The sequence below is a fragment of the Rhinatrema bivittatum genome, chromosome 3, assembly GCF_901001135.1.
Source record: "Rhinatrema bivittatum chromosome 3, aRhiBiv1.1, whole genome shotgun sequence".
Taxonomy (NCBI): domain Eukaryota; kingdom Metazoa; phylum Chordata; class Amphibia; order Gymnophiona; family Rhinatrematidae; genus Rhinatrema; species Rhinatrema bivittatum.
The window spans coordinates 446506171-446521702 of NC_042617.1; the positions used below are offsets into that span (position 1 = coordinate 446506171).

At 44.5% G+C, this 15532-nt stretch overlaps 1 protein-coding gene across 1 annotated transcript in view; it reads left to right on the forward strand.

Annotated features, from left to right (window-relative positions):
• The window catches only part of CPSF3 (cleavage and polyadenylation specific factor 3), a 91940-nt gene that overhangs the window by 37084 nt on the left and 39324 nt on the right, over nt 1-15532 (forward strand). Inside the window, exon 8 of the mRNA XM_029595839.1 lies at nt 8548-8723. Within this exon, the coding sequence (XP_029451699.1) occupies nt 8548-8723 (176 nt within the window). The remainder of the gene's footprint in view (nt 1-8547; nt 8724-15532) is intronic.

Below are 15532 nucleotides of genomic sequence, written 5' to 3' on the forward strand. Positions count from 1 at the left end.
TTTGGCTCTTGAGCAGCAACTACGCCACAGGAAGAGTTATTTCCCTTCTGTAACTTCAACTCTGTTGAAAGCACGAAAATGGTCCGCTTTGTAGGCCTACATTCGAGTGTGACATTTGTTTGAGAGATTCTGGAAGTCCCCTGACGGGGCCACAGTTCCATGCATTTGGCCTTCCTTCAGGGAGGGCTAGATAACGGTCCTGACTGAGTTCTTTGAGGGTGTAGGTAATAGTTGTTTCATGCTACTGAGGTCATCTTGTGGGGGGGTGCTATTGCCACTCACCTAGATGTTTCTTGCTTTCTGTAGGGGATGAAAAGATTGTCCCCTCTTTTGCTCCATTGTTGCTAAGTGGGACTTCAGCCTGGTTCTGAGGGCCCTGATAGGGCCTCCCTTCGAGCCACTAAGTGAGATCTCCCTAAAAGATCTGTCTCTAAAAGCAGTTTTTCTGGTGGTGATTTGTTCCATGAGGTGGATTTTGGAGCTTCAAGTCTCTGGATACATTTTTGGTTATTAAGACCGATACCATGGTCTTTCACCTGGTACCATCCTTGCTTCCAAAAGTTAATTTAGACGGTGGCTGTCCTGGCCTTCTCCTGAGAGGAATGCAGGGTGGAGTATTGTTCACTCAGATGTTTCGATGTAAGAAGGATTATCTGCTGTTTGGAGGTGACCAATGTTTTCCACAAGTCAAACAAACTGTTTGTCCTATTTGGAGCACCCTGCAAGGAGAGGCTATTGTATCAGTTTATGTGCTAAAAGGCAAGAAGGCCTTGGAGTTAACACGGGCATACTGCAAGGGCACTGTTGGTGTCTTGGGCAGAAGTTCATGCTATTTCGCTGGTGGACATTTGTAGAACAGCTACTTGGTTCTCACTGTATATTTCCGTGCAGCACTATTGCCTGGATGTTTTAATGAAGGAGGAGTTGGCTATGAGGCCTTGGTTCTCCAGGTGGCTTTCACTTCCTCCTGCCCACAGTGGAAAAGTTTTGGTACTTCCCACTATTTATGGCCTAGACTGGTGTAGCTGAATGAAATGGAAGACTAAATTTTTCTTACCTGTTAATTTACATTGTTAGTCCTGCTACACCAGTCCAGGACCTGCCTGAGAAGCAAGACTGCCTTTCTACAGAAACTTAAAATGCAGGCTTGCTGATGACATGTCACGTTATGTCATCACATCGTCATGTTCTTCCCTGTTCTCTTTGGGCTTCATAAGAACATAAGATATGCCATACTGGGTTAGATCAAGGGTCCATCAAGCCCAGTATTCTGTTTCCAACAATGGCCAATCCAAGTCACAAGTACCTGGCAAGTACCCAAATATTAGGTAGATCAGAAGCTACTATTGCTTATTACGGTAATTACCATCAAGGCAGTTTATGGATTTATCCTCTAAAAAACTTATCCAAACCTTTTTAAACCCAGTAACACTAACTGCTGTAACCACATCCTCTGGCAATGAATTCCAGAGCTTAACCTTGTGCTAAGTAAAAAAGAATTTTCTTCAATTTGTTTTAAATGAGCTACTTGCTAACTTCATGGAATGCCCCCTGGTCCATGATTTACGTGAACTTGTTCAAGTCCTTTCATGATTTTGTAGACTTCTATCATATCCCCCCTCACTCGTCTCTTCAAACTGAACAACCCTAACCTCTTTAGCCTTTCCTGACAGGGCAGCTGTTCCATGCCCCTTAACATTTTGGTCGCCCATCTCTGCACTTTCTCCAGTGCAGCTATATTCTTTTTGAGATGGGGTAACCAGAACTGCATACAGAGGCATTATGACATCCTCCATTTTATTTTCCATTCTCTTCTTAATAATTCCTAACATCCTGTTTGCTTTTTTGATTGCCACAGCACACTGGGCCAACGATTTCAGTGTATTATCCACTATGACGCCTAGCTCTCTTTCCTGGGTGGTAACTCCTAAGATAGAACTTAACATTGTGTAACTACTGCAAGGGTTATTTTTTCCTATATGCATTACTTTGCACTTGTCCACGTTAAATTTCATCTGCCATTCGGAAGCCCAATCTTCCAGCCTCGCAAGATCTTCCTGCAATTCATCACAGTCCTCTTGAGATTTAACTACTCTGTATAATTTTGTGTCATCCACAAATTTGATCACCTCACTTGTTGTACCCCTTTCCCTATCATTTATAAATATATTAAATAGCACCGATCCAAGTACAGATCCCTGAGGCACTCCACTGTTTTACCTTTTTCATCTGTTTTTCAAGGGGTTATATAATTAATAAGGGGGTCTGATCCAAACTTTGTCAAGAGATGCTGGATTTCTGCTGCTTAGCACCACCCTTAAATAATGGCTGTGATGTCACAGGGAGAAAACAATATAGTCTGTTTCCATCTGCTGGGAGAAACAACCCACTAGTTATAGTCTGGTCTGGTGTAGAAAGGAAATTAACAGGCAAGAAAAATTTCCCCTTCTGAATAGCACTTTTTTCTTTTTAGAATTTCTAGGCAGCTGAGTAGAAACAAGCTCACAGTGTTGCATGTCAGAAATTCTGCAAAGAAGAGTCTAAAGATTTAACATTGTTGACATGTGAAAGTACCGTAGCCCTTTAAATAAATCAGGGTACATCTGCTGTAATTCTCCCTCCAGTAATGCTGTCTGCCTTTACCAGCGTGTTTGATAATCAGAAAGCTAAAAAAGGCAATTTGTCTCTTGGTGCTGGTGTCCCTGGCAGTAGTCTTGTCCTCTGCAGTCCGTTCTTTGAAAAAGGCTCCCCTATAACTTTGTATCCCTTTCATTTATATGTATTTCTTTCCTGCTCTGAGTAGCTCCATAGTTAGTGCTTTTAAGTGGAGGTCCTTGAGTACTTGGGGGTGTAGGAAGAGAACAAACTCACAGGAAATAATTTCTTGTTTTCCTAGCATGAAGCCAGATGGTCTCAGGACCACTGGGTTTATGCTCCCCTGCCAGCAGATGGAGACAGGTTTCAAAGCTGATGTAACCCTAGATACCACCCCTGCAGTGACCTCAGCCCTTCGGTATTTCTCTGTCTCCAGCAGATGCGGACATGCTTTACCTATGGGATCACTGTACCTTTTGGAAGAAGAAATTCAACTTTTAAAATGGAGAAAAAATAGAGCCCCCCCCCCCCCCCCCCCCCCGCCTGCGGTGATAAAGGTCCCTCCCTCCTCTGAGGTGATTTCCAAGATCCCTCAGAGGTGTGCCTTGGTCCCGTAGCCAGTTCCTGGCATGGACTTTGCTGCTGAAGCAGCTGAAAGGCAGCGGGTGCAGGAAGCCAAGAGTGGCGGTGATGGCCAAAGCCCTCTCTCCCTGCAGTCGGAGACCGTCTCTGTACTCAGCCAGTAAGCGCTGATCCCAGGTAAGGTAAAAAAAAAAAAAAGAGGATTTCCTCCCGATTCAGAGATGGAGGGGTTTTGGTAAGACTCCCTTTGGTCTCCTTGCTCGCGCACTGTAGCAATGTTGTTCCCAATCCCGTTGGGGTAAGGGGAAGTGGGCTTCCAAGTGGGTTGGGTGGGCCCCTGGTAGGCTAGGCTCTGCTTTAGACTTGGTTGGCATACCACATGATTTTGTGCCTGTATTGTCCACCATAGAGCTTCGGTAGGCGCAGTGCGTATAACGTCGAGCACGTATATAGGCACACAACTTGATGGTGTAGAATATAAGTAAAGCCGGGTGCATGGGTTGTGCATGCGCCTTGCTGCGGCCTGCATAGGTGCCAGAAATCTGTGCACATTAAATTTTAAGCACGAGCCGTCAGAACATGCAGTTACCATCGCCAGTGGCTCTGGCAGCAAAGAAACATAAGCGCCTTTCTCTCTGCGCTGCTTGTCATATTGGGGCTGCATAGTCTGACCTGGATTCTTGCTTATGTCAGGACTGTGAGGAAGCCCAGGGAGAGTTGGCCTCCCCGGACTTTGCTAAGCCCAGCTCCTCCCATTCAGAGGATGGGTTAGCCACAGCTTTAACCGGAAGTACCCTGGATCTGAGTAACCCCGGGACTAGGTCATCCATGGGAGAGGGAAATTAGGCGGCACCTACTCCAGTACCTCTTGGGCTAGGCATGGATTCAGCCACCTTCTCTTGGGTGGAATTCTTTCAAGCCTTCATACAAGTGCAGTCTGCTACCTCACTTGCCCCTGTCCGGACGGAACCTCAGCTGGTAAGCCCTCCCTCTTCCAGTCCTATCAGCAGACCTCGAGGCATGCCTCAACACACCAAGGGTATTCCTGCCAGGGACCTGGATGGCACGGACGAAGAAGAGGGTCCAGATTCCTTGGAAAATGGGAAAATCCCCCCTGGTTTAGAACTGTATTAGTCTACGTTGCGGTTTTTCCATAGAGATGAATTGCTGGCCCTGGTTTCCCAGATCCTGAAGATGCTGGGAACTCCTGGGGTGGACTCTGACGGAACCAAAGAAGAATCCCATTCTGATTTAAACAGAAAGCCTCTTGCTACTTTCCAGTACTGGAAGCCATCCAGGAGTTCGTTGACCTGGAATGGGATGCCCCAGAAGCAAGTTTTAAACGTGGATGAACATGATAAGCTCTATACCCACTGGATCCGGCCGCGTTTGATTTTTCACTAAAGTGGATGCGCTGGTCTTCTTGTTGTGCCTTGATAGTTTGGGAGGTGGATGACTTTGGGGTGAATTCTAAAGTGATTATGGAACCCGCCGCCTTTTTAGCTGACACAGGCTCAAACCTTGGCCAGAGGATTGGCTAGAAGACAACTATGGCTGCGGAACTGGTCAGCAGACGCAACCACCAAAGCAAATCTCACAAAGATGCCCTTTAAAGGATCACTCCTCTTTTGGAAGTGAATTGGAAAAGCTGACCAGTAAATGAGGATAATCTCCAGATCCCCGGCTACCAGAAGATGAGAGAAAGCAGTTACAACGCTCCTCGCATGAGGGGTCGATCCAGGGGCTCCCAACACTTTTGCCCCTACAGAAACTTGACATTTCAGAGGTCTCTGTCCTTTGGGGGAGGTCTCAGTCGTTTTGGAGTCGGCAGTCCAAGAGAGGGTCAGGTTCTTCCTGAACCTCCCAATGAAGTTTTACTGACCACCCTCGGAACGAGGAGAATAGGGGGTTGACTGTCCCTCTTCTACCAACGTTGGGTGGAGATCACTTCGGACAAATGGGTACTAGAGGCCATACAAGAAGGATATGTGCTGGAATTTCGCAGCACTCCTCAGGACATATTCATGATATCTCATTGCCGCTCCAGCACAAGAATCAGGCAATGGAGACTACTCTGTTAAGGCTTCTCAGGATGAGGACTATAATCCCAGTACCTGCGCCCCAAGAAAATATGGGGCATTATTCCATCTATTTCATCGTACCCAAGAAGGAAGGTTCCTTTCGCCTCAACCTGGACCTCAAGAGCATCAACTGACATCTACAAGTCATTTCCACATGGAACCCTACACTCCATGATAATGGCCGTACAGTCAGGAGAGTTCTTAACCTCCCTGGACCTATCCGAAGCCTACCTACATATTCCAATCTAGTAAGAACATTTTTTCTTACTCTTTGTGATACTGGATCACTATTTTACCAGTTCAGGGCACCCCCTTTTGGCCTGGCCACTGTCCCCAGAACATTTTCCAAGATTATGGTGGTCATAGCAGCAGCATTGAGGAAAAAAGGAAATCCTGGTGCACCTGTACTTGGGCGACTGGTTGATCCAGGCAAAATCAATAAAAGAGAGTCTCCGGGTGACCAACAGGGTGACCTCCTTGCTTCAGGAACTCAGTTGGGTCGTAAACCTGGACAAAAGCTGTCTCAAATGCTCCCAGTCCTTGGAATATCTGGGAGTCCAGTTTGACTCCAAGCAGGGCAAGTTCTTCCTCCCGACCATGTGGATAAGGAAGTTGATGTCCCAAGTAAGTCTGTGTGGAGCTATCTTCAAGTCCTCAATTTGATTGCGGCAACCTTGGAAGTACTGCCATGGGCAAGGGCACACATGCGACCACTTCATCGCTCCCTGCTGTTATGTTGGAACCCACTGTCTCAAGACTATTCAGATTGCCTCCACTTACTGATGGAAGTATGCTGTCTGCTCGAATGGCAGCTGCAGGAAGCTCATCTGGGAAGGGGTGTACCCCTGTCCCCTCTGAGCTGGCTGGTCCTCACAACAGGAATAAGCCTCTGGGGCTGGGGAGCTCACTGTCAGGAACTGAAGGACAGGGGCATTTGACAAAGAAAGAGGCCCTCTGGAACATAAACTGCCTGGAAACCCGGGCAGTCAAATTGACGTGTCTATAATTCAGCCACATTCTCCAGGGTCAAGCTGTCTGCGTAATGTCAGACAACGCAACAACGGTAGCTTATATCAACCGCCAGGGTGGAGCCAAAAGCTAGCAAGTGTCACAGGAGATAGATCTCCTTATGGAATGGGCGGAAATACATCTACAGATGATCTCAGCCTCCCACATCACAGGAAAAGACAATGTCAGAGCAGACTTTCTAAGTAGGGAGTCTGGATCCAGGAGAGTGGATATTGTCGGCCAAAACCTTTCAGCTGATAGTAGATTGCTGGGGTCTCCCATCCATCAACCTGCTGGCCGCATCTCACAATGCGAAGGCTCCCTATTCTTCAGTCGCAGAAGAGAGCAGTTGACCTTGGGGACCAACGCTTTTGTTCAGACCTGGCTGGAAGAGGAGATGCCATATGCTTTCCCTCCATGGCCCCTCCTGGGCAGGGTCATTTGCAGAATCGAGCCCCACAGGGGATTAGACCTACTAGTAGCTCCAGGTTGGACCAGGTGTCCGTGGTGTGCAGACATGCAGTGAGTCTTGGTGGAGACCCTCCTGTGCCTCCCACCACACAGGACCTTCTACAGCAGGGACCAGTCCTTCACGAGGATCCGACTCAATTCTGTCTTACAATCTCGCTCTTGAGAGGGCTTGCCTGATGAAATGAGGATATTCAGCAGCAGTAATTACCATCTTACTCCACGCGTGGAAGTTCTCTACATCCCTAGCATATGTGTGGGCCTGGAGAGTGAGGCCTGGTGCAAGGAATGCAGTGTTTCCCCTCAGACAGTCAAAATCTCACTAATTCTGGAATTTTTGCAGGACGGTTTGAATAAAGGTTTGATCCTTAACTCCTTGAAGATCCAGGTAGCATGTCTCTTTTGTTTCAGGGGTGAGGTGAACATAACCCAACTGTCAGCACATCTGGACATGGCCCGTGAAGTACCTCCGGCCACCTCTATTGTGGACAGTTTCCTTGTGGAATTTTAATCTAGTATTGGAGTTTTTGGCAGGGCCCTCCTTTCAGCCTTTGCGCAGTCTTTCCTTGTGAACATAAGAAAAGAACATATTAACTATATGCTCGGCACGTTGCATCTCTGAACTACAGGCATTGTCGTGTGGGGAACAGTTCTAGATGACTCCAGGAGTGTTACAGATTTGTACCATTACATCCTTCTTGCCCAAGGTAGTCTTGTTTCATTTGAATCAGTCCATTTTGTTGCCATCCCTAAATAAGCACAAGGATGCGGAAGAATACCTCCGCCATTTGAATGTCAGTAGATTTTTGGTGCGGTATCTGGAAGTTTCAGAACCGATCCGAAAGATATACTGCCTGTTTGTCCTTCACGGTGGAAAGAAGTGGGTTGGACCAGCTTCATGGGCTACCATAACTCGCTGGATTAAGAAGGTGGTCACAGGAGCCTATGTGGAGGCAGAAAACCCATTACCCCTTCAGGTTAAAACTCATTCCACTCTGGCTCAGGCAGTCTCATGGGCGGAAGCCGAGCAGCAACATTGTCCTCCATTCACACCACCTTCAGGTTCTATCGCCTGGATGTCAGGCCCAGGAGGACACAGCCTTTGCAAGGGCAGTGTTAATCAAACCATGGACAGCCTCCCACCCCGAGTTGTTTTTGTACATCCCATTGTTCCTGAGTCCATCTGGCAACATGATAGGGAATGGAGAAACTACTTACCTGATAATTTCATTTTCCTTAGTGTAGATAGATGGACTCAGCATCCCACCCATGGCTTCCCAAGGACGGTGCCAAGGTTTTGCCCATGGAGTGGATATTGATGGCAAGAGATTACAAGTAAGTCATCATCCAGTCCCTAAATCAGGGCTTCTATAATCTTACTGGGGTTCAGTGTTTGTTTGGTTGAGTACAGTTACAGTTATCCATTTTTAATCAAGTTTTTTTGATAGAATGTCCACAGTGGCTATTGAAGAGAATACTTGAAGGGTTGAGGTCACTGCAGGGGTTTATCTAGGGTGACGTTAGCTTTGAAACCTGACTCCATCTCCATCTGCTGGCAGGGAACATAAACCCATTGGTCCTGAGTCCATCTGTTTATACTAAGGAAAACAAAATTATCAGGTAAGTAATTTCTCCATTTTTATATTCAGGATTAGGTGATAAATATGCACTGCCATTTATTCTGTTCCTAAGAACTATGTCTGGTTCTTTGAGACTTGGGAGGCTGTTGAGGCCCCTTCTTGAATGACAGAATTGGAGTGTGAGTGTGACTGTGTACTTCTCAAACCTATGAATGTTTATTTTCTTACTGTAGATGAATATTGGCAGAATCACCCTGAGCTCCATGACATTCCCATATACTACGCTTCATCGCTAGCAAAAAAGTGCATGGCTGTCTACCAGACATATGTCAATGCCATGAATGACAAAATCCGCAAGCAGATCAACATCAACAATCCTTTCGTTTTCAAGCACATCAGCAATCTGAAGGTGAGCAAGAGTGATGATGCTTTCTGTCAGAAATTACAACATAACAAAAAAAGAGGGAAGAGGTTCCTAGAAACCATTTACGGCTTTCTAAATATTTAGAGCAGCCTAGCTGCCTCAGAGTGTTTAGGTAAAAGTGCTACCTCTGAAACTATAAGAATAAAATAGAAAGCCTTGTGCTCTGAGGAGAAAATTTTAAATTTTTAATCCTAGTGAGCTACCTTGGATATATTTTTGTGTGACATAGGATCCCTCACTAGTCCAGAACTGCAGAGAAAGTGTTCCATGAGACTGAGCCATAGCATACTGTTAGGTAAGAGATTTTAACTTGGAGTCACCCCTGCCGTAGCATTATGACTGAACCATAGATTGGTCTAGGTAAGCTATAGTTTTAATGAAACAATTTCAAACACCATCCTCTTTATCTTTTCATGACCAACATATGATCGTCATATCCTGCCAGAAAGGTAAAAGTCATTCTTCGTACACTGAAGGACAGACTATTACAGAGAGATAAGTGTTTAATCTCAGATGTTTAGATTTATTTATTTATTTTATTTGAAAGTGTTTGTATACCGCTTTTACAAACAGTGTTTAATCAAAACGGTTTACATAAGTATATTAAAATTAAATTCAAAATAAAAAGAAAAGATAAAAGAAAAGGTCATAATGTTACAAAAGGTATAGTTAAAATAAACTATTAAAAATAAAGAACAGCTAACATAGTTCTAGTAAAAAATTAAATAATACATAATGTAAAATATAAAATAAAATATAAGGTGCCATATAAGTAAATGTGAAGAATCAGTTTGGATCTGTTATTTGGTAGGTGTAATTTTAAATGCAATTTGAAATAAATGTTTTTAAGGATTTTTTAAAATGATTGAAATTGCATTACCAGATGAGTCTGGTAATGCATTCCAAAGGATCGGACCAGTAACTGAGAAGGCTCTTTTTCTCGTAATTTCAAGACGGGCCTGTCAAGGTGATGGAATATATAAAAGGCATGTAGGTTGATTTAGAAGTTGTTTTCTGAAGTTCATGGCATGTTGAGAATATTCCCTCCCTGGTGTGTTTCTAGCTCTATGCAGTACCAACAGCTTCTGACAGAGTTGATGCTCTCCTTGAAGAATCAAGGACCTGTAGAGCACCTTATTTGTCAAAAACAGTGTCCCTCTTGTTTTCTCCTAGGCTAGAAATGTTGATCTTTGCTTATGGTACTGATCCTGTTTGAGAAAAATTGTTTGCTAGGTTCAGCTACAATTCTTGCTTGCTCACGTCAAAAAGTTTCATTTGGTGTAGTGCAATACTTATCAGTAATGCAATGACCTTGGTAGCTTGCTAAAATAAAGCAAGCTATGGAAGTAGGCAGTAAGGAATGCAATAAAATGGAGTTCATGGGAAGTGGACAAGAGAAAATAATACATCATATTACTTCTTAGACACTGAGGACAAAGAAATCATCATAGGGAAGAAGACTATTAATTGGATAACTTTTTAGAAGTTAGAGATGCATGAAAGGAAAACTGTTAAGTGGCTGAATACAGAGAAATGCTAATTGCAAAAGCATGAAATTCTTGTGGTAACACTTTGAGATAAAGGGCAGAAACATTGTTTTAGCCATGTTTTTGTTTTGTATATTAGCATCAGTTCTGCTGATGCTAAACAGTATCTGTATCACGAATTATTGACATTGATAAAAATTAGTTTTAATTTGACTAATAGGATTTCTGGTGATTTTCCTAATGTACAAGAACCAAACAGGATCTTAATAACTAAAGAAGAACTCTCTGCGACACCCCTGCATCTGCCTCATATACACTGACAGCACGATGCAGAAAGGTTTATTCAGCCCAATGCACAGCTTTACCCACATTTTAAACGCTCATTTTGTGAACATAAATCTTACTGCCAATGTAGCAAAGTGTTTTATACTCACAAAGAGGCCGATGCAATAAATGAGCATGGAAAGCAGGCACTCAGAGTTCAGTGCCCGCTTTCCTAATGCACACCCAGGCACATCTCCTGGGTGCGTGATGCAATATGTAAATGAGAGGTCGCACTGCCAAGGAAGCATTAGGGATAATTGTGTGCCCCTACTGCCTCTTTAGCAGTGGGTGCCCAGGAGAGGTGGCTTCAGTAGGTTAGGAAAATTAACGAGCGTCCATTTTCCTAACCTGTGGCTGTGCACCAGTTAGGAAAATGGACACTCGTAAAATTGAGCGTCTGTTTCCCTAACCTGACTGCTGGCACTTTAAAAAAAAAAAAATTTTTTTTTAGCCTTTTGGTTCCTCTGACTTAATATTACCACGATATTAAGTCTGAGAATGTACAGAAGAGCAGTATTTTCTGCTTTTCTGTACACTTTATTGAGCTGCTCAGAAATTAACGCCTGCTAAGGAAATTGGTCAACCAGGGCTGATTTCATTACCTGGTTCGGGGGCCCTGCGAAAAGATATGGCAGGCTTGAAAACAGAAATTCAAGGCTTACTTGCTGAGAATGAAAACTGACATCACTGAGCTGGGGAGGTGGGTCGAGGACACAGAGGTCCTCCTGGAAGACCAGGTCTTGGAGCTTGCTGGCTGTAAACTATCACAAGATAAACTCCTGCAAATCAATCTGGAATTACTAAATCGTATTGAAGACCTAGAAAATAGGTCCAGGAGAGTGAACCTAAGATTCCGCGGGATACCGGAGAGCTCAGAGTTCGCTGACTGCAAGCTAGTAGTCTCTAGCATAAGTGCACAAGTTCTGGGCTCATGTGGAGAACCACAGGAGTCTGCGGTAGTGAAACTGGAGAGAGGGCACAGAGCATTTGGGACTATCGGGCGAGCGCACCTTTAGCCCCAGTTTGGCCGCGCGTTTTCAACGCGCTATTTTTACCCCTTATACAGTAAGGGATAATAGCGCGTCAAACGCGCAGCCAACCCCCCCGAAACTAATAGCACCCGCAACATGCAAATGTATATTGATGGGCCTATTAGTTATTCCTGCGCGATGCAGAAAGTAAAATGTGTAGCGAAGCCGCACATTTTACTTTCAGAAATTAACACCTGCCCAAAGGCAGATGTTAATTTCAGCCGGCACAGGGAAAGTGTACAGAAAAGCAGAAAAAACTGCTTTTCTGTACACCCTCTGACTTAATATCATAGCGATATTAAGTCGGAGGCCCCAAAAATTAAAAAAAAAAATGTAAAAATCGGCCCGCGGGTTGGAAGACGGACGCTCAGTTTTGCCGGTGTCCGTTTTCTGAACCCATGGCTGTCAACAGGTTCGAGAACCGACACCGGTAAAATTGACCGTCTGCTGTCAAACCCGCTGACAGCCGCCACTTCTGTCAAAAAGGAGGCGCTAGGGACGCACTAGTGTCCCTAGCACCTCCTTTTACCGCAGGCCCTAATTTGCATATCTTTATTTACTGAAGCACTCGCCAGCTCTTCCGCGCGTCTTACTGTATCGGCCGTATGTGCAATAATCAGCCACGTGACATAACTGCCTGCTATTATAGTTTCTCTCTGAAAGAGGAAACTGCAGCGGCGGCTTGGAAATCAGGGCCTGGGCTATGGAAGGACCACAAGCTGGAAATATACCAGGATTTAGTGATTTTTGACCATGCGCAAGCGCCGAGAATTCAGAAATGTTGCTTCTACGCTCCGTGGGAACAATGTCAAATGTAGGTGGCTTTTCCCATTTGACTTGTGCTTCAGCATTGCCAGAGTGGCTTCCCGAGTTACCATAGTGACTGAGGCAGTGGATATCTTGCAAGCCACAGGCCTGGAAGTAACTTCTTCAGTCAATGCTGCACCTACCCCCAGAGTGGCCGACTGCACTGTGACACTCCAAGATGGCAGTGTGTGGTTAAGGGAGAAAGATGCCTTTAGACACATTCTGGTGGTTCGCTACCTTCCAGGGACCCTCCAACTTGAACACTTTTTGGCACAATCTGGGATTGCTTAAAAGCAATAGTAAGGGGTAAGCTTATCTCCAGGGCCACTTTTCTTAAGAATGAGAGGACAGCTAATAGGTTGCGCCTTATGCAGTGCATTGCTAAATTGACTCTTGGTCATAAGCGCACTTTGGATCCCAGTAGGCTTGAGGAATTAGAGGCCGCACGGAGGGAGCTGCAGGCATTAAATCTAGCAAAGATGGCGTTTTAATTAGATATGCTTAGACAAAGGCAATTTGAGCTGGGTAATAAAGCAGGGAGGTTACTTGCACGAAAACTTGAAGGAGAGAGCTGCACAATCTCTTATTACCAACATGAAGGATTTGTCAGGGACATTTCTATATGATTCTGGGGCTATAAGCAAGTGCTTTATAGCTTTTTACGAGGAGCTTTATGCATCTGATGATCCAGTGAGAGATCAGGACATTTGATTTTTTACCTGCAGGGCGTGGAACCTCCCTTCTTTGCCAGTTGGGGCTCGTGAGCTATTAAATAGGGAAATTACTCATGCTGAAGTTTTTCAGATTATTTAGGGTTTAAAGCTGGGGAAATCACCGGGTCTGGATGGGGGTTCACGGCTAAGTTTTGTAAAACATTTCAGCCAGTGGTGATTCCACTTTGGGTAGATATGTTTAATGCCCTAAGGAGTGGGGGATTGATTTTGCTAGATTCTAATTTGGCTGGGATAATTATACTAGCTAAAAGGTGGGAGGGATCCCACAATTTGTGGGTCCTATAGACCAATTTCCTTGATAAACAGTGATCTAAAAATATTTTAGCCAAAGTATTGGCTACACGTTTGGGGATTGAAGCTCCCTTCCTTATCCATAAGGATCAGTCAGAGTTCGTTTCTGGAAGACTAGCCTCTGATAATGTGCATAGGGTTTTGGAACTGATTTGGCAGGCACGGCATAATATTCCATTAGTGTTCTTAGCTATAGATGCTGAAAAAGCCTTCGACAGGGTGCGTTGGCCTTTCCTGTTTTAAAGTGTTAGAGAAAGTGAACTTAGGCCCTGACTTTATTGGATGGATTCAGTGTTTATATATGAATCCTAGGGCCTGTTTAAAAATCACCAGGGGCTACTGATCGCCATATAAGGTTAAAAGAGGTATTAGGCAGGGCTGCCCCATTTTGCTGTTATTTGCATTATCTTTAGAACCATTCGCAGAAAACGTGAGGCATAATGCCCAAATTCAGGGGATGTTGGTGAAGCCACACCACTACAAACTCACTATGTTTGCAGATGACCTATTTATAGTGACAGACCCAGAACTTTCCCTCCCAACTGTATTGCAAAATATGAGAGTGTTTGGTAGAATCTCTGATTTTAAAGTTAACGAAGATAAATCAGAGCTACTAAATATCTCAGTACCTAATAATTGCTTCCATCGAATTACGGCTCGTCTCCCCTTTCGAGCAGCAAAAAAGGTGGGTAAAATACCTAGGGGTAAAAAGTGGACCGGATGTAAATGAGCTATGTGGGCTCAACTATACCCCTTTATTATCTAGTATTCAAAAGGATTTAGACCGATGGGACAGATTGGCTTTCTCTTGGTTAGGGAGGAAGCTATTGTTAAAATGAATGTGCTGCCACGTTTTTGTTACTTCTTTCAAACTCTTCCCGTCCCTGTGCCTGATTCTCTATTGAAGATATGACAGCGTAAACTCCTTTGATTTATTTGGAAATGTTGGCCTCCCAGAGTCTCTAAATCTATTTTATTTCTGGATAAATTGAGAGGGGACCTGTAGGTACTTCACTTGGAACGGTTTTTCGCTGCATCACAATTGAGTGCGTTTTTACATTGGCATAAGGTTGGTGAACTGAAACCCTGGGCCCACATAGCATCCCAGGGGGCCCAGGGTTGCATATTAGAGCTTGGCAAAAGGGAGGGTTTAATCTTTCTGGCTTTTCACCTTTTTCTAGATTAATTTATAAGATTTGGGGAAAGCGGAAACCCATATTAGTGGGTGTTAAACAGGCCTATCACTTAACTTTTTTTCTCTTTGATAGCTCCTTCCCACCAGGGACTGAAGAGAGGGAGATAGAATGATGGAGGGTAAGGGTTTGTTTAAATGGGAGTAATTGTGGATGGCCAGAAGTTATTGCCATTTGAAGATCTGCGGCGATCCTACCCGGTTTCAAATTTGGACTTTTTTGCTTATAATCAGATTATTCATTTTTTTCACTTCTGCAAAGGTGGGTCAGGAGCTGAAGCAGGGCAGGTCTCTCTGAAAATTATTGAGCTCAAGCTGATAAACTTACTAAACCTATCGCTAATATTTACGTCTTACTAAATCACGATCCCCAAAAGAAAATGGCATATCAACTTGCTTGGGAACAAGACCTGGGGGGTATGTTCGAGGACAAAGACTGGGATCAATGCTTCTTAGCAGTTAGCAGGAGTTCAGTCTCATCCATAATTAAGGAAAACGAGTATAAAGTACTCTACAGGTGGTATTTAACACCACTTCATTTGAGCAAGATGTATACTGGTTCTGATGTCAGGTGTTGGAAGGGTTGTGGAGCTAGAGGCACATTTCTATACCTGTGGTGGGAATGTCAGGACACTGGGAAATTATGGGATGCAGTGCTTGATTTCATTTACTCCTTGGGAGGTGTTCAGGTACCTAAGGATCCCAAAGTGTGCTTATGTCTACCACCAGCTGTGGGGATGGAGTTTTTTCATTGATGGGGTCAGCAGGTGGTTACGGAAGCTGGGTGCGAAATTGTTTATTGGTGACATAAGCCTGCTATCCCTTCGCTGGGAGATGTTTGTTCCCGGCTGGATAGGGTAAACCGGAGAGGGGGTGGAGTCTTAGCAGTAATCAAATCCATCCTTAGCCCAACACTGAAACCAAGCAT